Source organism: Symsagittifera roscoffensis, chromosome 1 (assembly GCF_963678635.1).
Source record: "Symsagittifera roscoffensis chromosome 1, txSymRosc1.1, whole genome shotgun sequence".
Classification (NCBI taxonomy): domain Eukaryota; kingdom Metazoa; phylum Xenacoelomorpha; order Acoela; family Convolutidae; genus Symsagittifera; species Symsagittifera roscoffensis.
The window spans coordinates 97,261,603-97,288,031 of NC_087062.1; the positions used below are offsets into that span (position 1 = coordinate 97,261,603).

The following is a 26,429-nucleotide window of genomic DNA, read 5'->3' on the forward strand; positions in this document are numbered from 1 at the left end:
TAACAACAATGTCGACCTTAGTGAGGGGATTTGTAATACGCGATTGATGTCATGCATCCTTCAGTGACGGCGGTCTTTCGTTTCATCAGCTTGAGGTTGCATACACTCAAATATACAAGGCAAACAACTAATTACAACCAGCAAGAGAGATTTATAAAAAAAGGCTTCCCTCATGTTGAAGCAACGGATTGTTGGAAACTTATTTTGAGTCAATTTCAGTCAATCACAATTAAATATTTAAAATTATCAAACAAATTGCAACGTTTCAATTTAGGCAAACAAATTCAGCAAACAAAAAACCATCGAAACTAAAAATCACCGATTGCAAAACAAGTAAAAATTTTCAAATAAAGCTTGATGTAAACGCATTGGAAAAAGTTCAAGAAGTTCAAAAATAAATTTTTTTTGTCCTTTGCACGAATTGAACAGAAAAACTTGACCTTAACTCTGTTTCTACTAATTTGATTTCAATTTTGTGCAAAAACCGATCTGCAATTAGGAACGACTAACGATTTTAATTGGTTGGAACTTTTCCATCATTTGTTCCCTCCATCAGAAGAATGGCCCTCCTGTAAATTATAAAAATTCCTGAACAGGTGTCATCGATAAAAATATGTTTTTAATTGGCTGTATATATTAAAAGTAACGCCAGCCGGCTTCTTCGCTTTACATTACTGTCTCAAAATTTGAGGTTGGAAACAAGTGTAGTTTTGAGTTGAATAAAAATTTAAAAAACTCAAACTTGCTAGTTGAAAAATTAGCCACCGGCCAGTAGAAAAACCAATGCAGCGGATCCAGGTTTTTTTTCAAGGGTTCAGATTTTAAAAAAAACTTCCAAACTGATCGTCCGAGCTTTCCCAAATCCCTATAAATACACTATTTTGACCAAATTTTCTGTACCGTAGGAAAGTTACTTTTAATTATCTATATACATTTGGTTTCAGGGAGTAATTAAAGCTTCATTAACTTATCTTACAAATTTTTTTTCCGGCTCAATAGATATTTGCTCAAAAGTTGTCGATTTTGCTTCTGCTTCGCAAATATTGTTGCGTTGCTTACTAAAAGTTGAATTCGATAAAAGGCTTAACGGTATGTTGTCACGCAGAGAAAAAAAATCGATGTCACAAATAATACCTTCCCACTTCTTGAGTATCATCTGAACAAGTTTTTTTTCAAACTAGTAGAAGAAGTTAACCGTCATAGAATAATTTAAGAATTAGACAGCAACACTTTGAATGACGTCATATGGTCTCTGCTCATTCATATCTCGAATATCGCTACCGTTATGTCAGGAAAGTATATCAGTTTATTGTTTCGACTTGCAAAGAAGGTGACGGATAGTTTGTGTTCGGAGTGTTTTTTATTCAAAGGAATGTGTCTTTTTGACTAGTCTTTTTCGCGGGATTTTTTATATCAACTGAAAGCTATTGATGTCGTGAGCTTAAATATAAAAAAGATATTTTTACCAGTGAATACTTTTATGAAATTTTTGAGGATTCGAAAATTGCCAGTTTTGACTTTTTCACTAGCCATGTTTACTATCTGAGAAATATTGTTGTCCTGAGCTCAAATTTAAAAAGATTGGTGATTTTTTTCCATTCTCAAAGAAAGTTCTTTTTCATAGACGGTAAAGGTCCGTGAAACATTTATGGCATTGTTGTGATATGTTTTTTGTTCCAATTTTTGCAGAAAGCGAAGAATGTTTTTGCTAGGGGTGGTGTTTTATTCAGACAAAGTTCCAAGAAAAAAACCGTTTGCTGTTTGGAGTGATCAACCCCTGGATCTTTGTATTCCCAACGGGCCATGAATCATCATATTACCCGCATCCAGTTTCAAGCGTTAATAATCGATTATATTACGATTTTAGTACCAGTCTCACTAAAATTGAGAAACAATCGATTTTAATCAATTAATAATCGATTATAATCTCTCTTTTTAAAATCAAATTATAACTAATTATAATCCATTTTTCGATACAATTATTATCGATTATAATTGATTATAATCCATTATTTTCATTCAAATTTCTATTTCATTAGTTTTGCACAAAAATCCATTATAATCGATTATAATTGATTATAATCCTTTTTGTTTGTCCATTTTGTCTTCGAAGTTGCATCTAAATTGTTTATATTTTATGCTTTTGTGGAAGGTGGTTCCTATGAAAAATGAGAAAAATATTTTTAAAGTTTTCCAATTAATTCAAATTTATAAGTTTTTTTTTCATTTCTTTCCCATTAGAGTTGTTTTGTGATGCATATTTTAAGCTTTTTCAAACACCAAAACATCAGCAAATTGATTTAGTTTCACGATTGAATCGGAAAATATATTTTTCATCTACCGCGAGAAACTTTCCACTCATATGAAAGGATCTCTATGAAACATTTTTTTTCGTGGCAAGACTTTGTGTTCAGATGAACCAAAGTGTTCGAGAGATCTCTCTTTTAGAGATTTTCTTATTGACTCAGAAGTAATAGCCCATAAGATATAAATCGAATATGGGAAAAGTTTGGCAAAATAAAAGATTATTATCGATTATAATCGATTACAATTGATTTTAAGTGTTTTTAGTAAGAACTATAATAAATTATAATCAATTATGATCGATTATAAGAGATTCTAATCTCTTGGAAAATATTACGATTATAATCAATTATAAATCCCTTAAAGACCTAATTTTGTTAATTATAATCGTTTATAATTGTCAAAAAATCATCATAATAATCAGTTATAATCAATTATTTACGCCTAAACTTGGGTGCGGGTTTCTATGTTTTAATTTAAAGTTGGTTACGTTGGCTACTTGTTGTTCAATTGAATTTTTTCTACCCAACTTTGATATTTTTGTTACTTTTTTATTTTACTCAGCATTACCCCCCTAGCGTTGGCACATTTACAACAAACCCCCCTCTACCCTCAACGTAACGTGTTCAGGTGTGGGGGGGGGGCTGAGTGTTCAAGTGGTGGGGGGGTTTATTCAGGTGGTGGGGAGTGGGTTCAGGTGGGGGGGTTGGGTTCAGGTGGGGGGGGGGGGGTATGTGGGTTCAGGTGGGGGGAGGTGGTATATGGGTTCACGTGGTAGAGGGGTATGTGGGTTCAGGTGGGGGGAGGTGCTCAGGTGTGGGGGGTTCAGTGGGCGGAGGGTAGCAAAGGAGCAAACGTTAGGAGGGTTGAAGGGGAGCAAAGAGGCAAACGTTGGGGGGTGGGGGAACTCAACGGAATCTTTTCGCAATTTGAGCTTAGGTTTTGAAATGGTTTAGGCCAGACCATTCACTCGCTTTGCAAAATTTCCGCATCACTCACTTGATAAATGCTGAAATTCTTTCAAAATTTTGCACGACGCGCGAAACAAAAATAAAGTGGAAAAAAATCCAATTTTATTTGATTTACTACTTATGATAAAATCCATTATAATGGATTCAAAATGATTTATAATGAATTTTGTTTTGGCGAGAAAAAAGGATTTAAATCCATTTTTAGTCCAATTTTGTTGTCTGAACGTAATATGGGAATCGATTATATTTACAACATTATAGACCGCGAAAATCCATTATAATCGATTTGTTTTCACTTTTCTTAAATGCGGGTAGTAGGTTGATTTTTTTATGCGTTGCGAATTATCCGCACTTTCCCGCATTGTCAAAACTAAGTGTGCAATCGATTAACACATTTAAAATATACAGTTGTATATACATAAGTTTTTTATACACCAAGTTATGGATTTTATAAACTATCAATTCAACTGTTGGACCAAGTTAACATCCCCCCAATATGTTTAGCGGGGAGGATTTTAACTTGGATCTGCGTGGGAGTTTTCAGCCAATCAGAATAGAGCACGTTAAGTAGCGCTTAGCAAATATAATTTATATTGAACGCTGGGGTGGAGGATCTTAACATGGTCTGGGTGGAGGATCTTATATGGTTTTATGTTCAATTGGGCTAAAAAAAAGTTTGCTTCTTACTAACAAAAAATTGATATAAAAAAGTTGCATTAGATTGCAATCTTGATTTTGCCAATGCGGGTACACAATCAGTTCAAATAGGCTTAAACAAGGCAAGATAGATGGCCATATGAAATGAATAAACGACTCAAATGAATCAATCCAAAATTTTTTGTTTACTCTCAATAACAATTTGTTCACCAAAAACTATTCGAGGGCTAATAGAACGTGAAGTTGATCGCTTTGGCTGATATACGCTGAAAGCAGGATTCATAGGTTCGACACGATTTATGAGAGCTAGGAAATTTAAAATCTGAGATTTTTAGACTGCTTCATTTTGCAAAACATATGCTCTTTGTCAAAAAATGTTGATGAGATGCAAGCTTTGGATCATAGTCTTAAAAATATACCAGTGGCAATATGTCTAACTGAAACTTTGCTGCAAAATTTCCAAGACAGTAAAGTTTTTACTATCGAGAGCTATAAATCAATTGAAAATTGTTACAGAACAAAAAGAGGAGGCTGGGTTGGTATGACTATTAGGGACGACCAAAAGTACTCTATTATGGGGAAGGTAACTAATAATAACATGCAGGTTTCAACCATTGCCCTGAAGACACAACAATGTCGCTTGTCATTAATGTTCGTTTTAATTACACCCACATCAATGAACAAAATAACTTTAGAAAAATTGCCTATTCATCTGGAATCTCTAATGTTGACACCATAAATAAACCGTATAGTGTAGGCTGATTTTAAAAATAAATTTACTCGAAATGCAAACAATTTGGTTGAACTGATGAAAAACACTAGCGTTCAGAAAGCTGTTGATTCTCAATAATCCAACTTAATAAGCACACGATAAAAACTTTTTGATTGAAAAAACATCGAAAAAGGCTTTTGAACAGCTGCAAGTAATTTTTGAGGAGAATCTTTACTTTTTTGTTCCAGTACATTGAAAACAATCCAAAATTAAAACACCTAACCTCTTGATAGATAACTAAACTTAAATTTATAACCTTAGTGGGAAGTCTGAATACAGAAAAATGTATGAAAAGCAGTGTCAGTTTGTAGTTTAATTTATAATAATTTATAAACAAAAAATAATCAATAATCAATTTTCGCCAAATTTTCAAGACTTTTTAAAGGAGAAAATGAATGTTCGTTGAGACATCCGAAAAGTATTTGTAGCGTTTGAAAAAATTCTTTTCGACAGTTGGCTAAAAACTGGGAAGTACGTTTAATGACAGGTTGCTAACTCTGGAGCAGCACACACCGCCATTTTTCTATATACCAATTACTCAAGGGGAAGTTTTTAAAGTGTTAGAATCAATAAACAGAAAATTTTGCACGTGTTTTTATAGTTGTAATAACTATTTTCGAAACATTTTAAATGGGTTGTGGCACCAAACTTAACAAAAGACTCTAAGATTGCTATGATACTGCCATTTTTTCCACATTGCCCTAGTCTGGCCGAAACGATTCCAGTCTACAAAGAGACTGGTCAGGCAAACCTTCAAATTTTTGACCATTTGCGCTACTGCCAGTAAAAACTAAGCTACTGGAAAAAAAATTATATAAAATCGCGTGATATCAAAATTCAATAAAATTGACTTGCACAAGGGAAACAATTTGGTAGTTCCTCATCATGTCGCGAAACAAATGACCCAACCGTTTCATCGATTCAAAATTTAAGACACAATTTTCACGATCAAGTAAAACTGACACAAGATCACTTACTCCTGTTAAAAAATGCGAGTGATGTGGAGTAAGAGGAGAAATTGGTTTGTTATTAGCATCTTAATTGATTCATAGGAAGCAGTATGTAGCCACTAATCTTGTAAACTTGTTCCTGGAGTATCGATTTTTGGTATACTGCTTTTCATAACTTTCATTATTGATATCGACTCAGAACAGGGAAACACAGAATTGATAACTGTGCCTGCTGAACGCCAAACTGTCTTGAACAACCCAGCAGAATGGTTAAAACTAAACAAGCTTATCCTTAATGCTGATTAAACAAAAACTCAAGTTTTTACCAAAACAAACAAAAAAATTTTGATAAACACCTCATTTTTATCGGTGAAGAATTCAGAAAGTTTTGCGGAATTTTTCAAAGGCAACGAAAATGTCTTTCAACCAAGCACCTTGAAACAACTTACAAAACTTTCAAGCAACCTGTTTTACAGAGTGGCGTTTTGACTGGCGCATCCACAAAGAAGACAAAATATATATTCTAGCGCAAAACGTGAGGCGCTTGTTCAAAACATTTTAAAAACACGTAAATACCAATCAATCCAAAAACAAAGATTGAAAAAAAACTGTTTTTGCGGAGGAGACCCATTTGTATGAAATAGTGAAATCGTGGCTTAAAATTCTCAAATGTGAAAACCCTATTCAAATGTTGAACCAGCTCATTACTGATAATGAAGTGAACAAACTTTCTGAGATGCGTAGTATAGCAAGAATACTACCAACAACAATACACAAAAACTCAAATGAGTCAATTGCTGTTAGGCTGAGAAAATTTTTAAACATTATCGTAAATTATCACAATAATTTTCTTGATCACAATAAATTTCTTGAAATTATCACAATAATTTTCTTGCAAAGAATTTTTCTAAACTATAGTTTTTCAGACTGCTACAGCCTGGATAATGAAGACCCCCTAAGAAATACTTGCTATTAGTTAAGTAAGATCCATGAATTTTTTTTTGCCTTTTTCTAGTAAATGTTCCAGCTCTCATTTTTTGGCAAAAACTAATCAGAAAAGAAATCTTTGTCAAGGCTGATAAATTCTTGTTCTACTTGGTCTACATGATGTAATTTCATTCAAATAGTGAGAGAGAAGTCATTTCTCACCCACCCATTATCAATAACTTACTAAATGAATTTCCGCACTGAGACGCTTGTGAACGGACCTGTAGATCCAATGGTGTTCTCCTATGCAGTAAAATTGTTGGCGGGTTTGTAAATTTTTTAACAACCGACAATGGAATTGTCTAAAAATAGTTTAATATTATACGAGAAGTCGTGTTTTATTTGGTTCAGGTTTAGATTGTGACTTTTTGATAGTATAAAATTCAAACAAATTCATATAAATTTCATGTAAAGTTCATATAAAATTCAAACAAGTACAGAAAAGCTTAATTAAATCCCCGTTTATAGTTGAATATATTTAGCTTGCGCTTTTAAAACCGCTTTTCGCCACACCCTTTGTGCTGAGCAACCCTTAACTCGGTTTTTGCCGTTGCAAACGTTCTTTATAATTCTCATGCTTTAGGAGAGCCGGAGGCTTCGCAAATTGTTCTTTAACTCATTGTACAGAGAATAAAATGAAAGAGGTTAAACCAACTTAGAGCGAACTATCTAATGACTTTATAGACATTTGATGTTCTTCGCCCACCGGTAGAGAATTAAAACTACCGTTAAAAGGTAAAAATTGAATGAAAACATAAAAAGAATTAGCAGCCGTAGACCCTCAAGACGGTAGTGTTTACATCAAAGCACTATATTTAAATAAAATTCAATTGTCAACAACGAATTTGCAAAAAATTTTCTAATAAAAAGTCGTAAACATTTATGTTTCATTTCACGAAATGACAGATTTCTATCTAAAGACATTACAGAATGTTTAAGAAAAATGTTCTTAGCGACTTTGAGATTGGGGATTTGGCCTCGTGAGAAAAATGATTGGGCGAGGTTTTTGGCAATTTTTGATCAGAATTGTTGGAATATAAAAGACAAAAATCCACGAAGAGAACAAAAAAATTATATTTTGCCGAAAATGATCAAATCTTGCTTTCGCAAACGGAAAATGGAATGATTTTGGCCGCAAGTTCTGCCTTTTTTGCAAAAAACGCTATAAAAAGTGTTTGGAACTTGTCTAGAAGCCATTTTCATTGCGATTCCATGGGTTAAAATCTGCTATTATAATTGCGATTTGAATTTCGATATATGAAGAGCAGAGAACTCGCAAAATACCCGAAGACAATATAAAATTTCTGCCCATTTCTTCATAATCATGCACAAATATTCTTCCCATTTTTATCAGTAAATTTTCTATTAAATGCTTTTTTATAATTCTAGCAAGTCCATAGCAAAGTCCCCCCATGGTTTCTCATCAGATTTTTTTTTAAAATATTATATAATTTGATTTAGCTGGATCAACCCATAATTAGTCCTTCAAATGCCACTTACCGATGACATTTTAACGAATCAACCTGCTGATTTCAACTGTTTTATTCCGCATCTTTTCGTTTTTTTTGTCGACACCCTACAGTCTAGACTTTCATGAAAAATGGAAATTCGGAAAAATGGAAGTTCGGAAAAATGGAAGTTCGGAAAGTTCCGCCCTTTGCTGGACATTTTTGAGCAACATGTTTTATGGCTGATAATTATCGATTAATTCGGTGGAAAAAAAATCGAAACTTCGAAAATGACTTCTTATTCTATTTTCTATAAGCCGAAGAGTTTTTTAACCGAAAACGCGGAAATAACGGAATGTTTTGCTTATTCATGGGCAATTTCGAAGACCATTCCTACATGCCGCAGGGATATCTGCGGAGAAATGGGAAAATTTAGGTTTTTCCGATTACTCAACGGAAATTTTTGAAGGAACATTTGTAGGCCGGAGTTTCACAATTGAGACGCGCAGAAAAAGAGCGAAATTCGATTTTGCAGCAGAATGATTTTTTTCTTTTTAAATGCTGTTTTATATGATTCTAGCTAAGTCATATTGTGGACTAACCACATAGAGCCTTTTTTCCGACTTTCGAAAAAAGTGACGGAAAATTTGTGCTCTGTGGTTTTTTACTGCAGGGAAATTCGACTTTTTAATTAGTATCTTTTTACGTATATTCTTTATATCATCCAAAAGATATTGTTGCCCTTAGCTAAAATTTAAAAATATATATATAACTGAACTGTGTAAAAAATATATATTTCAATGTATTATTATCATTTTTGTGAAGTTGTGGGAGATTAAAGCTTGCCAATTTGGGATAATCAACGCGCGATGTATTTTTTTTTACAATTTATGCGTAAGCGGAGATTTAATCCGTCTTAACTGAAATTATTCATGATATATGAAGTATTGAATTCTTCGCTATATGCAAAACATACTTTAATTTGAATTTACGGTCTTGTTCAGTTAGATTTGGAAGCCATGTGCAGCGGAAAAGTTGCGCTGACGACGTTTAGTTAGCTGTGAATTTAAGGATGAACCTCAAATTTGGAGGCAGACTAGAATATGAAGATTAGATTTGAGTGCTTATTCTTAGTGAATACGGAAGATTACGGTTAAAATATTATTATAACATTACATAATTGGAATGAGAAAAACAATATCAAAAATTTCATTACCTGACAATTTGGTGCTTGGCTCTTTTAGCAGACCAGTTTTTTAGCAGACTGATTTTCACGCACACTCGAAACAATTGAAAAATCAGAAATTCAACTCAAAACGCAGCATTGGCATATAGCGACCGCTTGCTCCGCTGCGCTTATGTTTGGCTCGAGTGGTAATGTCCGCGTGAATCAGTGTATGAGTCTATTCTGTTTTTAAAACTGATATATTTTTGTAGACTAACCGTATGATGGGGAAGCTCAACCCCTTGCCGCTCTTTTACTAATGCCAATCAATTATGCGTCATTTAAATTGCATTGGTCCGCCAAAAAGGCAAGTTTCAGCTTGGTTTGCTTGTAAAAGCTCGATCTGCTAAAGTTACCGCCCACGCTGTCAGATTTGGGTTATTTCCAAAACTAGCAATCGCTTTATTTTTTTTTTGGTTTTTCTAGCGTGATTGTGCGTTGTCTGCCTGTCAAACATTTAAAATAATTTTCAAAATTATTTCTTAAATTATACAAAGAAAAGGAGCATACGCCAATATTTCTTAATTTTGAAATAAAGGCGCGCATAACAAACTCTTTTTAAACTCTTAAAATCTTTCCAGAAAGTGCTCTATGAGGTCATAATACTTTTTTGAATGTTTTGGCCGGGGGTGTCAGTTTGGTCGATTGACCTAAGAAAGATATGTTAAAATTGAAATTGATCAAAAAAATCAAAAATAGATTTTTTGTCGATTTGAAAATTGGATTTTGAGGCTTCAATCTGATTGGTTAAAATAAACCAGTACGAAAATGAAAACCTAATTTGTTGCCTGGGTTGACCTCCGTTTTTAAATTTGTTGTAGTTCTTGGAAATGTATAATGTAGTCCTTGCAAATGTATAACCCGTATCAAAAAATTTCTTTGCTTCTGACCTGAAAAATTCTGTTTCTGATCTTAGTTTTTGGTCAGAAACTTTTTATGAAATGTTTAAATAAAGCAGAGATTTTCGTTATATTTTTTATTTTTCATCTTATTTCCGATCAAAAATCAGCTACATTTAGGCTGTTTATGGCTGAAAAGAATCTTCTGGTAGGCTTCAAACCGGCGATCTGCCATTCAGAAGACGGTTATACAAGCCGCTAGGCTACATGAGTTTAACTACTTTAATGCAAAACAACACTTGTTATGACAAAAAATAATTGGCATTGCATTGCTACGGTTTTTGTGTATACTCGAAATATGTTTATCTCGTTGCGGTTGCGCAGTGAACTGATTTCTGGTTATTTCTTTCCAGAACTTTTTTTTCTGTACTAAGAAAAGAAATAGATCATTTTTGTTCAGAAAATACGAGAAAGTTTGGCTAGATAATCATAATAACATTTCTATCTAAAACAACAGCCCCGGTTGGGTACGAGAATACAAATTGCTTGTCTCACTTTTGTCTTATATGGAGTTTCAGGACTAGCGTGTTCTCATAAATAGTTTTTTTGATTCATAAATTGAAAAAAATTTAATTAGTAAAATTTTAAAAAAATTTATAGGTTTAATAATGGTATCCAGTTGAAGATTTAGAGAGGAAGGGGTAGTCAGAAGCAGTCGCCAAGAATTGCACCCCCTGATTTTAGGAGATAAACTTGCAATGACAATAAGTTTTTTATTAGTCTATGGAAAAATAGTATTCATAAGAAATAAGAACTGATTTTGTTGGCGTGACTAGAGAAGACTTTGACGGCGCGACAAAGGAAAGTTTTTTAGCAACGTGGCTTGAGAAAAAAAATTGAACGCATCCCGACTTGAAAAAGATAGTTTGATGTGACTTAAGAGAAAATGTTTCTGCGCGACTCAGTAGAAAATTTTTTGGTGTGGCGCCGGTCGCGACGTTTATTTAGGTCGCGCGGATGCGGCATCTTTTTTCAGTCGCGCCGATCTATGTTGGTCAAGTTTGTGTTGCGCTGGTGAAGTTTCAAGTTGCGGACCTCGAACTGGGTGTCGTGCATTACAGGACCAAATTGTGCAAAGGATAAGCGCACAATTTGGTGTTTGTATGTCTCTTGAATCCAGATAAAAGTCTTTAAACCTGCTAAAACTTTGTCAGATTCAACAAAGAAAAGGAAAGAACAAAACAAGAACAAAGAAAGCGTCGTTGTTGCGGAAACCATTTACACTTCACAAAATACACAGTTTGGCCTCCCAATGTGAGCCCGAGTAAGTTGAAATGGTTAACTTAAAAGGAACTTTTTTATAAAATTTTTATTACAATTTCTAAAGAATTTTTTTCCGCGTTTCGCACTACCAATTACTTGAATTCTGTTTTCTAAGATGTTTTTTTAAATTTCATCCTGATTTTTTGCTATTATGAAAACAGGTAAGAAATTTTCAGTTTGAACGATAACTCCTGAATTAGAAGTTTTTTTTGCTTTTTTTTTGCTTTGTGCAATGATTTGCGGTGCTATTGGAAAAAACAAAAAAACATATTTTTTCCCTATGTTGATCAAATATATCAAATATTTTCAATAATCCAAAAAAATGGTTTAAAAGCGTATTAAAACCGATACCACAAACGTATTTGGATCATTTTTGGTGCGGATCCAGGATTTTTGTCCGGAGGCCAGACGTTTGATTTTCTTGTTTAGTTTTATATAGGTCGAGTAAATTAGTTTTCCTGATTCTCATCAAACACTAGAAACGCCTTATTCTGCCTTGTTGTGTGCTACGTTTTTGTTCATTTTTTGGATTTTTTTTGACCAAAAGTTTGCGTTCAGGGGCGCGCCTCCTCCAATTTAGAATATGGATTGAGAAATTTTTTAGGGTCGGTCGGTCAAAAACAGGTATTGTAAACTAGTACCCTAGGCGGGAACCTTTAGACTGTCCCTTGGTTGATACCCTCGGGAGTTGGTTGGATTAGGTCTTATCGCAACGGGTAACAAAAACGACTGGGGGAATTGTGGGCCCTCGAAAGAGTGCGGAGGAAAAAATTTGTTACGATATCTGCCATATCTAACTCGAGTGCAGCCATTGTTTTAGAGGAACCAGTTTTGAGGTAATTTTTCACCTCACAGATCAATATCATTAAAAAACTTTGAAAGAAGAAATGTGAATGTTTATTTTGAAAAAGTAAAATGAGAGCTGTTATAAGATATTTTGTAAAATATTTTTTCCCTTTTGGTACCGTGTCATTTTAACCATCGGTTTTAGTTCATGGTAACTTCTTAGTTTTTGATTAATATTTGAACAGTTTAGCTGCAATTACATTAACATTCATAAACAAAAAATCGTTGATTTTGCCATTATTGTTATCATTACATGGTTAGGTTTGGTGATCTAGTAATTTGCTGAATTCTGTAGTGATTTACTGAACGCACTCAAATTTAACAGGCTGTACTTTGCTATTTGTACCGAAAGTTTGGCTGTGAAAGTTTGGCACAGAAATTTTATCTCTTTCATAACTCAACAAACCATGTGCTCAACCTTATCAAAAGACTTGAAAAACTCAATTTATCATGTAAAAATAAGTATTTACGTTTTATGCAGTAGTTGTTTTTTATTCAGTGTACATAATTTTGTATATAAAAGATTTATATTTATAAACCAGGTGAATATGCAGTCACTCCACCCGCTCAAAAACCATCGACATATAGTTTTTTTTACAAATTGGCAATCTCTAATCACCTATAGCTTTAAGAAAACTGATCGCATGCGCAATATAATTTTTACTTTGAGCTCAAGGCAACAAAATTTTTCGAATTAAAAAAAAATCCATCAAAAATGGCTATATAAACGTCGAAATTTGTCTGGAGAAAAAAAAACCTCAAGTACTAACATTCCGTCACTTTTTTACAAAATTGCAACAATCAGGCAAATCATTTGCTTTTATCATTCAGCCAGTTATTAAATACATCTCTCTACTGTTTAGATTGGCATGTGATCAGTTTTTAAGTCACAAAATTAGGACTTAAATATGACCATAATTCCTATAAAAACTCAATTATAATCTCGTTTTGCGCCATAAATTTGTCGCTCAATATACATTTTTTATACACCAACACACACACACACACACACACACACATATATATATAATATACATTTATATATACAGGGGCGGATCTAGGGTTTTCTCGAGGGCGGGAGGGCGGATTTTAAAAAAATTTTCGAAAATATTTACGACCTTTTCTTTTTTTAGGTCGAACAAATTGATTTTCTTAGCTCTACTAAAGCACTAAAAAGACGATGCTTCGACCAAATTTTCTGCGCTGCAGGCAAATTTAAAAAAAAACATAAAAAAAGTCATTTTTGGGCTTTTTTTGGAAAACTTTGACAAAAAATTGCCTTTTTTGGCTCCCTCTCAAAGTTAGTATATATTGGCGTTGAAGGTGGCTTTAGAAAAATTTATATATATATACACACACACACACATATATATATATATATATATATATATATATATATATATATATATATATATATATATATATATAGATAGATAGATAGATAGATAAATGGATAGATAGGGTGAAGCAACAATTCCCATTCCAGAATTAGATAATACATATATTTTGCAAAACTTTTGTGTTCAGATGAATCAAAAAAAGGACGAGACATCGAGGTGTAAAAATTTTGCTATTAACAGCAAAACTATCATCAACTCTTAGTTGCGTTTGTTGAGTGATAAAATTATGGCAAAAACGAGATTGTAACTGAGTATAATTGATTTCAAAAGATTTTTGGTAGGAACTATGATCATTTTGAGTTTCTGATTAAATTTGAAGACAAAGTAAACTAATCTAAACAAAAACGAACTGCTCGTGTATCAGAGTGAAAACCTCAACATTTTTACTGCATTTTCAGGCCATTTAAAACATTTTTGATAGAAAAACAGGAATTAAGTGAAAAAAGTAATTTTTCTTTATTTTTTTTCACACATCATTCTAAACAGCAGAGAGATGTATTTAATGTCTGACTAATTAATAAAACCAAATAATTGCATCATTATTCCGACTTTGGAAGAAAGTGATCGAATGTTTGTGTTTGGTGCGATTTTCGCCGTAAAATTGGCGCCATAAATTATTTCCCTAGGCAGGAACCTTCAAACAGTCTGTTGGTTGAATCCCTTAGGAGTTGGTTAGATTGGGTCTTATCAACGGCTCTCAGATGCCTGTGGGTGAAACGTTGGTCCTCGAAAGAGTGCGGAGGTAATTGTAACAAGATCTGCAATATCCTACTTGAGAGCAGTCATCCCTTAATCTTTTATTTTAAGGGCCCAGCTTCGAGCTAACTTTTTCACTTCACAGAGATGGTTAAAACCTTGAAAGAAGAAACTTGAACGCATATATATGGTGAGGTATGCGTTCAGCAAACTGGTGTATCCGTAAATTAACAGATCAGTAAATTGATTTGCGTAACTGTTATTTAGATTTTTTGAAACTTGTTAAAAGTTGATCTTTCATGAGGTGCATGGAACAGAAAGATTTACGATTTTTTGTACAATTCTAAGGTTTATTTTAAGTGACTTTGTAATTGAATACCCAATTTTTGTTAAATTAAAAATCATTAATCAACTGGTCCAATTATTGGGTCTTATGCACTAAACGACCCAAAGTTAGTATTTATACATCTTGAACTGAAATTTATGTGGCTGAATCTGATTGGCTAATTCAACAACGTGATACGGTTCAACCAGATAAAGTTGTTAGCCGGACTGATCAAGACCTAAGAAACTTTGTTCTGTTGAAGCCATTTTCCAAAACTTTTCTTGTTTGCATGAATTTTCACAATTGATTTGAACGTATTTTTATTATTTGACTAATAAATATATATGTGTGTGTGTGTGTGTATAAAAAAATGTATATTGAGCGACAAATTTATGGTGCAAAACGAGATTATAATTGAGTTTTTATAGGAATTATGGTCTTTTTTAAGTTCTAATTTTTTTTTTAAATAATTTTTATAGGAAATATGGTCATTTTTAAATCCTAATTTTGTGACTTAAAAACTGATCACATGCCAATCTAAACAGCAGAGAGATGTATTTAATAACTGGCTGAATGATAAAACCAAATGATTTGCCTCATTGTTGCAATTTTGGAAAAAAGTGACGGAATGTTTGTTCTTGGGGTTATTTTTTTCTCCAGACAAGTTTCGAAGTTTATATAGCCATTTTTGATGGATTTTTTTTTCTTTCCAAAAATTTTGTTGCCTTGAGCTAAAAGTAAAAAATATATTGCGCATGTGATCAGTTTTCTTAAAGCTATAGGTGATTAGAGATTGCCAATTTGAAAAAAAAAAGTATATGTCGATGGTTTTTGAGCGGGTGGAGTGAGTGGGGCGGTAATTGTTACAAGATCACCATATCTTACTTGAGATCAGTTAGCCCCTAATCTATTGTTTTAAGGGCTCCGAGCTAATTTGTTTACTTTACAGATCATTAAATATCTGAAAAAATCTTGAACGCATAGAGCTGGTGAGGGTTCAGATTACTAAGATAATCTGATCTTTTCTTGTTTAGTTTTCAGGGTTTAAAGATTGCTAATTTGGTACAAATAACGCCAGACATATTTCGTGCTAGTAACGTGTAGAGGAGGATTTAATCCGTCTTAGAAATTGTACCAAATTGAATTGAGGCTTGATATGTGGTTGCTTATTTAATACTTTGTCATAAGCGAAATAAATCATTTAGAATTTTGCATAGCGCTTAGGGGGTTGATATAAAAAAAATTGAAAAATTCCGATTTTTTTATTTAAAAGTTTCATCATCAATTTTTTGTTTGAGCACTAGTCTATAGACCTTAAAAAGCAGTCGGAGCATTCAAAGCATTGCATTGATACGAGCAGTCTCTTGTTTTGACAATTTACGAAGAAAGTGACTGAATTTTTCTGCTCCGGGTATTTTTTTCTCCAGACAAGAATCGACATTACAATTTCGGCTTAGAAACTGTTTGTATTTGAAAGGAGGCATGATATTTATTGTAACTAATACATTAAAATGTGCTTAAAAACGTTGTACTTTAAATAGCTTGTGGGGCATGATTTACCAAAAAATTTTGCCTTGATACTAGCAGTCTTGTTTCACTTTGGAACTCATTAATCCGCCTCTGAGAAAGCAGCATATCGCGCGTTAGTTATCCCTAAGTGGCTAAATTTCTCAAGATTTTTTTCTATATGAGCTCCGAATAAAGATATATTGCAGATGGTACAAAGTCGGATCATCAACTAAAAGAACAATTATTTCAATGATAGGAAAACCGCGAAACATTGAATCGACCAAAATTCAAAATAGAAAGTCAAAAAAAAAATTGCAATTAACGATAATAGAGGGGGCATGGAAGCGATAAAAACTCCGGGCGATTAGCATGTGTGCATATTAGCATGCAATAATTGCTTTAATTGAATGGGCTGTCAGACAAAAAACAAATTAGACTAAAGTTTTAAATAATTTCGAAAACCATTTACTTTGTTATGTCTGCTGAAAATTCATTTTCGCCTGATTCAAAATTCGGCTAAATGCTCTCTGTTCAAAATTGCAAATATTGTGAACTAGCGAATCTTCAAATTACATTCTTTTACATGGGCATGCTAATGCACACACATGCTGATAGGCCGGTCCCCAAAAATCCCTTCAAGCCGATGATTGAGTATTTTCTAATTTACGGCCCAAAACGATCAAAATGTTAGTTGAGCTTCTGTTTTTATTGAAAACGAGATTTCATTTAATTGATAGTTGCTTCAATCAATCAGATTCGAGAATAATGGTTAAGTTTTATTAATAGGAAGAGATCAGTTTTTGGGCCATAAAACAGAAAAGACCCCGCTGATTGTTCTAAGAATTAGCATTTTTGTTATTTGTTCAGGACGAGGTCTCTGAGGACACCGCAGAACATGTTGCTGTTGAACCTGGCGGTGATCGACCTCATCATGGTCCTCTCCTGTCAGCCAGTGGCACTCGTGTCCAGCATCACACGCGGCTGGTACTTCGGAACCATAGGTATTCCGTTCCGTTTTGTGACAAAATTTACTTAAATTAATCTTTTTTTAAAAAAATCAATCGTGGTGCAAGTCATTGGAAAAATCTTAAAAAATTGGGTTAAAAAGGGGCGGATCAAGGATTTTCTCGAGGGGGCGGATTTTCAAAAAAAAATCAAAATTTGTAAACGGACTTTTTTTAGATCGACTAAATTGATTTTCCGAGCTTTCCTAAAGCACTAAAAAGACGCTGTTTCGGCCAAATCGTTTTTGGGCAGTTTTTGGAAAATTTGTACTCCCCCCTCAAAATTTGTATTTATTGGCGCCTTTAGAAAAATTTTAGGGTCAGTTGGCCAAAAATAGATTTCTTAAAAAATACCAAAGGGGAACCCTTTGGGTCGGCAGGGGATCGAATTCCTGAGGGAAGGGGAAGGCGTCCCCCCAAATCGGCCCCTGTTAAAAAAAATTATTATAATATTTACGGATGTTTTTTTGTTTTTTATATTATGGTCACAAGGACAAGCGCGGATACAGGAAGTTCTCGAGTTAGGGGTTTTTTTGACGAAATTGATTTTATGAGCTATCCCAAAGACTATTAAGACAGGGGCAAACAGAAAAAAAAACGAGCAAAAAAAATGTTTTGAGGCAATCTTTGAAAATTTTTCATTACACAAATGCGTTTTTTGGCGCTCTCTGTCCGCTCAAAATTAATGGAATTTAATGCCTCAGGCGCTTTTTATAAATACTATGATCGGTCAGCCAAAAATGATTGTCGTATGACACTACCGAAGGTGTGACAAGCTGACCAAGGGGACAAATCCACTGACTGCGTTGTTTTGAGTTTATGACAAGAATAGTCGCACAAAGTTTTGATTAAATTGATTTTTAAAAAATCAAAAGAAAATTCTAAACTGAAATTAAGTCGAAATTTTTAATATGATTTTAATATGATTGTCTAAATTTTCTTTTTTCTTTTTCTTGAAATGAGGTTAAAAAAATCAGGATTTTGCTTTCATCGATTGAATAAGGTAAAAAAAATCAGAATGAGCGATAATTTATTTCTGAAAAAAGTTTTAAAAAAATAGCGTTTAAATTCTATTAGAAGAAAATTTGGCAAATCAACTTCACAGAAAGTTTTGTCTGATTCAGTCTTTATATCGAAAATATTCAAAACAGTTTTTCTGGTTACACAGGGATAATTTTTTAAAAATTTTTAGGAATTCAAATCACAACCAAAAGGGCCTTAAGATGATGATTATATACACATGATAGACCTCATACAAACTTTTTTGAGGCACTCAATTTTGGCTAGAAAATACACTAAGATTTGGATTATAATCCATAGATCATTTTAATTATCCGAGAAAGGCTGGAACAAAAATGTATATTGAAAAAGTAAGGACTGATCTTCTCATGTATCTGATCTAAAAAACCCCAAATCTAACAAAAAATGTTGCCCAAATTGTTGCCTATTAAGATGGAAAAAACAAATCAGTTTTTTTTCTATCATAATAGATTTAAAATGTTCATGGGTGTCGTAGCTTTGAGCAGAAAACAATAACAAACAGAAAAACAAGAAGTTTTTTTTTAAAATTCTGATTAAAAAGCTTTTTCTACGGTTCTATTTATTGAAAACTTGCATGTCATAAGTTTTCACTGAAAAAATGATCGTAAAAAAATTCCGTTTGTCAAAAATACTACCAGTGCTGTGAAGCTCGTCGCCCCTGAAGTTTCGAAGGTTTTTCCGTGTCTTTTTGCTTTCGCTCATTTTTTTTGAAATCAAACACTATCTTCGAAGGCATTTCAAAATAAATATAAATCCTCAAAAAGGCAATTTAGTTTGGAATGAGCACAATAACAAGTTGATTTGAAACAATTTCAGAAAAAAAATTAGAAAAACAGTTTCAGTCAAAAAATAACAACGTTCAATTTTCAGACAGACTTGACTCGTGTCAATTACACTACTGCTTTGCTGCTCTCAATTAAGGAAGATTCAATTTACGAATTTTTATGAAAACTTGAAAAACATCGTGTTTTTTGCTAATTTTGTATATATATTATGCGCTTAAATAATATCATCATCAATTCGATCAAGTAATATCTAATCGAATAGGAAAAGGAAATTCAAAAAAATCACAACACTTATTATGATTTTTTTTGGGTTTGTTTTTGTCCGAGTAGATTTTACTTGACCGCATTGCTGTTTATAATTATAAGTGCACAAGTGGTCGCAATATAAGTTCGAAAATTTGCAAGAAATTAAAAACCTTTTTTGCAAGTTTTCCTGCGAAATAAATGAAATTGAAAATTTTTCAAGTAGGAGGAACAAAACAATAGTGTAAGGGATAAAAAGACGGATCTGCATTTATACCATGAACCTAAAAAGGACAGCCGTATTTGTGTAAGTAGCACAGAATGTTCTGATCAGTCTTAATAAATTCAACTTTTTTTCAAGTTCGTGTCGTTTTTTCGACGTGGTGTGATTAAAAGATCTGAACAAAAAAGTAGAGCTTAGGCATTCAGGACAGTCATATAAAATACGCAAGCTGGAAAACAATTTTTGACAAAAAAGAAGAAAAACAAAATAATCGGAAACATTTTCAAAACTTTTTAAATCTTTTCAAATTTTTGAAATTTTTGATCACTAAGATGACGCTAAAAACTCCGAAAACTAGATTCAATTTTTTAAGGCTTAAATTAAGAAAAAGCTAATCTTAGCCTGATCACTCGCTCGAAATTAGACGAAAAATCAAAAATTCAAACCGGTTTTTCTCGACACTGGAAAAACATTTTCGAAATTTCTTAAAGTCGTTCGAATCACGGCTGAAATATGGTATATCACTCAGTTCTATCCGATGAATGTTTGTGGTAGCTGATTTTGCGTGGAAAATAAAAGAAAAATTAAAAAAATTAAAAAACTTAAAACACCCGAATACAAAGTTCCTATATGGTTGGATTAATAATAAGCAAAACAAGTTAAATGGCGGAATTTTGGCGGAAAATGGGAGGAATTAAGCGGCAAACAAAAAAATTGTTCCATAAACTGCTTAATTCTAAAGTGAGCAAAATGAGGTGGTTGTCCCCTTCCCACGTACACACCTCCATATCTCGCAAGCATCAATTTAATGATGTAACGAGTGATTTTACAATGTTAACTATCTGGACGCCAATATTTTTGTCATGGCTTAATTGGTCTGCTATTTTCATAACAATTGGACACGTTAACAAACATTTTTTTTGTAAAATTTTGCAGGTGGGGTCGGGGAGGGAAAAAGAGTAATGATGCTAACAATCGATTTTATGAACATCAAATTTTCGACTGATAATTTTCTACTAATTGGGCGCCTAGCGATTGTTTGATTTAACAAGCTTCTCTTTTGTTTGTTTTTATACTGTTATAATGTCCGCCATAATTTTTATACTGTCATAATTTCCGATTAAGTTCAGTACTTCTAGAGCAAAAAGTTATTACCAGCTATTCTTGTGATGTTTTCAATCGTGTTAAAGTCCGCAACCACCTGAAGTTTTTTTGCTACCGCCTGAAGCGAACTGATTGAATTCGTGATAAAGATGAAAGCATGGTTTTTAGTAAAAGTTTTCAACCAATAAGAGCCGAGTATTTTACTTGCATTTAGTATTTTTGTCGAAACTGAATGGGGCAAAGGATGTTATTTTGTATTTGTAGGTTTGTAGGGCGTGGGGGAGGGAGGGTTTGATTCAATTAACTTGATCCAACGTGTATTTTATCTATTATTTTGCCACCCCTTTAAACACTTAATTCAACGTTAAGCATAAGTGAATTTTGTACCTAGTAACGAATCTCCCCCCTGCAAGGGGTGTAGTTGTGTAGCTTGCAAAATTGAGCGGGGGGAGGTGGGACATTTAAAAAGGTCCTTTTGTTGTTTCAGGATGCACCATATCAGGATGTTTCGCCACTTTCGGTGGCCTTGGATCCATTTGTTCTATGGCCATTATAGCCTATGACCGCTACGTCATGGTCTGTTTCCCACTAGACGTGCGTCGCATTGCCACCAAGCGACGCTCCATTCGCATGATCGTGTTCGTCTGGCTGTATGCTTCTATGTTTGCAGTTCTACCACTGTTCGGCTACGGGGGCTTCGCTTTGAACGGTAGGAAACTGCTACTCGACTAAAACTAACAGTGGTACTTTTTTTTCTTGAAAAACCACTTCACTCAAGTTAATTGAGTTTCGGAACATATAGGATATAGGGCTTTGGAGCATCAAGTCGGAAAATACGAGCCGTTTTCAATAAAAAAAATCATTCAAGAACTCAATAATTGAGCATTTTTGATCGAAGACGGCTCGTATGTTCCGACTTGATGCTCCAAAGCCCTGAAATCTTGAATGCTATTTTTAAAACGAAAAAATGGTTTTGGTGAAAAATTGGGGAAAAAAATTCAAATCAAATAAGGACAGCCGGTTACTGTGCAAGTAGCACAGAATTTTCCGACCATCGTCTTAAAATACAACATTTTTTTTCAAGTTAGGATCGTTTTTTGCCGTGGTGTGATAAAAACGGTCATAACGAAAAACTCTGGTATTTTCGACAGTTTTAGTAAATACGCAAATTGGAAAACAATTTTTGTAGAAAAATGGCCAGGAAAAAAATCAACAAAAAATTTTCAAAAATTTTTCATTTTTTTGCAGTTTTTTTTTGAATTTTTGAAGTCTTTGATTCCAATAAAGCGCTATAGTACTGAAAAAAATTTTCTTGATTAAATATAAGTTGTTACGGCTTAATTTCAGCGATTGCAAGCTTACTTATTCGCTCGAATTAGGACGAAAAATCAAAAGTTTCGAACCGGTTCTTCTCGTCACAGAAAATTTTTTTGAAAATTTAAAGATCGTTCGAATCACGACTGAAAGGGCTTATATCAATATGATATATCACTCAGCGCAGACAGATGATTGTTTGTGGTACCTGTTTTTGCGTGGAAAATAAAAAGATAAAGCGAAAAAAGCTAGAACACAATTGAGTACAAAGTTCCACCCCATTTTCAATGGTCGGAACAATAATATTGAACGTGTTCTCAACCTAAAATGTCAATGCCTAATTGATGCAATTTGCACCAAGTTCTTTATGTGTTTAAGTTAGCTTGCCTCAATTTGATCTGGCTTTATAGAATGAGAGCAGAAAGTAAACAAACTAACGAACAGCATGGATATAAGCTGAAAGTTTTCTCCAATTCTGTTTCAAATGCAGTTTTTCCCGAAAATTTGTCTGCAGCTTTGATCTCATTACGATATATCAAATGCGAACTCACTTTGATTAGTTGTTCCGACTTCAAAAGAAAACAGAATATTTTTGCTTGGGCAGGTTTATTTTAGTCAGTCAATTTTCACTTTTTATTTAAGCAATTTTGACGGAAATTTTGATATTATCTGTAAGATACTGTTACCCGGAGCTCAAATGAAAAAAAAACTTTTCAAAAATTACGGGGGTTGAAAAGTTGCTAATTTGGCTAACTTGGGATAATTAAAGCGCGATTATATTGAATTCCTTTAATACGCGTGAGCTGTGGATTAATACGTTCCAAATTAAATTGAATCAAACCATTTGGTCTTATTATTAATACAGATGCCTAATAAATCTCTCCCCGGGTTGACCTACATAGACAAAAAATCGCTGATCAAACAATGTCATTAACTATATCTAAGAAAGAAATGGAAAATAAGAACTAAAAAATGCTATTCATTCAAATCTGATACCTTTTTGCTATAATCGTGATCGTGTAATCGAAATTCAAAATTTTTTTTCTCATGGCGTAAAATTTTTAATATTGTCATGAAATTTTTTTTTTGGCAAAGATGCTACCTATACTAATTCCATATAATAAAATTGTTTGACATACAGTTTTTTTGATGACGACTACAAAATTCAACGAAGTGAAACAAACATTTTCCGAAATTTTTTTTTTGCAAAGTTTAAATTTTTGTGTGCATAACTTAATCTCAGAATAAATTTTTTCAAAAAATGCTCAAAACTTTATTATGCATGGCATGTTTGTGTATGCCTTGATCAACGCCTGATTAGATTAAATATCAAACATGGTCATTCTTAAAACTCGTTGCCAAAAATAAAAGTTTGATATTTTCATTATACTGTTTGTGTAAGACATTTATATTCAAGTCGCGTCTAAGGCATTGTACATGCCAGACTGCCAAAGCATTGGTGACTCTTGTTTTGAATTATTCGGGGTCGTTTTCATTTGTGTCGTGTTGCGAACGCAACCAAAAAAATTTTGAGAAAAAATTGGCATATGGAAAAATGCTTTTCATAGAATGTTCATATATGAAAAATCATTTACTATAGAACTTTCATGCATTTTTCTGTACTTATGGAAGATCCTGAAAAGTGTTTGATTAGCATTTTCATAAATGAATGTTGTATGACTAATATTTTTGGTCAGCCCGGGTTGTCGTTCCCATCAGCATGAGAAGAAAAAAAGTTTCACAAACAAAAATTAGTACAAAAAGACCAGACTTTCGGCCTAAAAAGATTTTTTGGTTGAAAACTGAAGTAATGATTGTAAAAAAAATCATAAATACATTTTTTTTCAGTATTATCTTCAGTTTCTCCCCCACATGCTAAAATAGATAAAAATTCAAAAATAAAGCAAGTCATGAGCGTGTCTTAAGGTTAAGGCTGAAAATTTGCAATAAATCTATACGGAATTGTTTAATCAGCCGCTAGCCAGCTTATAAGAACGCAATGTATCGCGCGCTAATTATCCCAAATTGGCTAAATTAAAAACTTATAAACATCCAAATTTGTACAAAACTAATCTTAGGCAAATATTTTCTTCTTAGTAGCTCCTGACAACATAGTTTTTCAGGTGGTGTAAGAAACTTCTGTCATAAAGTTTTGCTAAAAAATCGAAAATTGATTGAAAAAAAAACACCCAAAAGCATAAAGTCGGAAACTTGAAAAAAAAAATTAGCCTCTGGGGATTATACAACATTTTCTCATATTGATGTTATTATTAAAACGGACAAGGAGTGCGGGAAAAAATTGGTTTATTGATGCAGAATTATCTTCGAAATTCGGAAAATTTAAAAATAATTATCTTCTCGGGATTATGCAGAATTATCTCACATTAATGTTAGTCTCACAGCTAGACATCCAGTGAAAGCAAACATTGGTATGTTTTCTAAATTGAATCCATGTTATCTTGGAAAAAAAAGCAAATTTGTGGAAGAGTGCCGCCTTGTTTTTCACCCGATTTTGTTCCAAAATTTCGTCTATGTATATAAACAAGACTGCACTGTCAAGGCTACGCCTTGAATGTTCCGACTGCATCCTGGAGTCTATGGAATAGTGTTTGTTTTAAATAACGGATCAAAATAAAACAATTTCGAAATATTATATTTTGTGTTTTTTCAAAATCATCTCCTCACATGCTGTGTAAAGCTCATAGTGATATATTTTCCATTGAGCAAAGTTTTGAATAGACAAAGTAGCAAGCCTTTTGTCCATTTGGAACGATTCTAAAGATGATTAAATCTCCGCTTACGCGTTATTAGTACGAAATAAATGGCGCCTAAATTATTCCAAATTTGCCGACTTCAAACCCCTATAACTTTACAAAAAAAGATCATAAGTGAAATATTTTTTATTTTTGAGATCGGGGCAAAACTAATTTTTGGACGATGAAAGAATCCCGTCAAAAATGGCCAGTTAAAAGTCGAAGTTTGTCTGGAGAAAAAACCACCCTGAGCAAATATTCTGTTAGTTTCTTCGAAAGTTGGAACAAAAAACACGGTTTGTCGGATGGAAAATAAAAACAGCCCATGTTATTTTGCTAAATAACAAATACAGGTTCAAATAATAATTTTTGTTGTCAAGCAGAGGAGAAAAATATCACAATTACATTCAAGTTGGGCATTTCCAGCTCAAGAAGTTTTTGCGAAGTCACAATTAAAAATAAATTGATTCAAATCAACTTTTAATTAGTCACTTTTTTGCTACTTCAAATAGACTGTTTTGATTCGTAGGATGAGTTTATAAAAAAAACGTTTGGTTTAAACATATAATTCAATTAAAACCAAGCTATCATCCTATAGTTTACCTGTTTACCAAGTTCAATCTAGCGTCCAGGGTTCTTTTTTAAATTCTAAGGGCGTTTTTACCAAATGTAAAAAAGCGTATGACACAAGAGCTAAAAACAGCATGTTTTCGAAAAGTTCAGAAGAATTACTTCTTCAATGACTGCCATGGCCTGATAGTTATTCCCATTCATTTGCTGGCTATTTGCAGCCATTTCAAAAATTGTTCTTCCTGAAATAAGCCAAGAACAACAATGTCAAAAAAATTGTTGTTAAGCAATGCCGAAAATGAGCATTCACCTGAAGTTTTTGAAATCGGACAATTTTTGAATAAATTGGAGTAAACTATTGGTTGATTTACGATGCCGAATTATAAAAAAGCTTCATCTGACTTTATCGTAATATTTTTAAGTTCAAGTGCAAGGAGTGTAATTCGGATATAATCCGAATTGGCAGATAAGAACAGTTCAGGAAATTTTGAGTGGGTAGTTTCACCTGCAAAATTTTACAAGTAGAAATTTCGAATGAATGATCTGATTGTTTAAAAAGTTTGTTAAAAAATACTTATCTTATTACTCTTCATTTTTAACCTTGTAAAATCACTCGATAACCACTCGAAACTTGTGGTGGCAAGAAGGAAAAGAGACCCCCGAGATTAAAAAAATTGAGAATAAGTAAAGTAAAAAACAAAACAAGAGTTTTTAAATACAATTCAATTTTTGTAGAAAACATTACAGCTATTTTTAATTACAATTTAATTTTTTTTTGTCACAAGAGTCTTATCATTCAGTGGGACTTAATACGAAATGCCAGGTCAAAAATTTGAAGTAAAAACCTCTCATTTTGAGCTAAAGCAACAATATTTTTCAAGTAATTTACCAGTTAAGTCAAAGTCTATAATTTCGATTACGGAAACTTTTATAGGGATAAAAACCGAAGCTAGTTATGCAGTTTGGAATTTTTTTAGCACAATTATTTTCCGACTTTCGAATGAAGTGCGGAATATTTATGCTGGAGTATTTTTTATTCAGTCAATTTTCGAATTCTTAACTACCCGGATTGACCTCCATAAACCGGTATTGCTAATCATTCAATTCCATAAACTAAGTCTATGAAAAAATACTAGTCAT

The 26,429-nt window shown here is 33.1% G+C and overlaps 1 protein-coding gene across 1 annotated transcript in view; it reads left to right on the forward strand.

The window, feature by feature from the left end:
- The window catches only part of LOC134857298 (rhodopsin-like), a 73,034-nt gene that overhangs the window by 11,609 nt on the left and 34,996 nt on the right, over positions 1–26,429 (forward strand). Inside the window, exons 2-3 of the mRNA XM_063873685.1 lie at positions 17,120–17,253; positions 21,140–21,361. Coding sequence (XP_063729755.1) covers positions 17,120–17,253; positions 21,140–21,361 — 356 coding nt within the window. The remainder of the gene's footprint in view (positions 1–17,119; positions 17,254–21,139; positions 21,362–26,429) is intronic.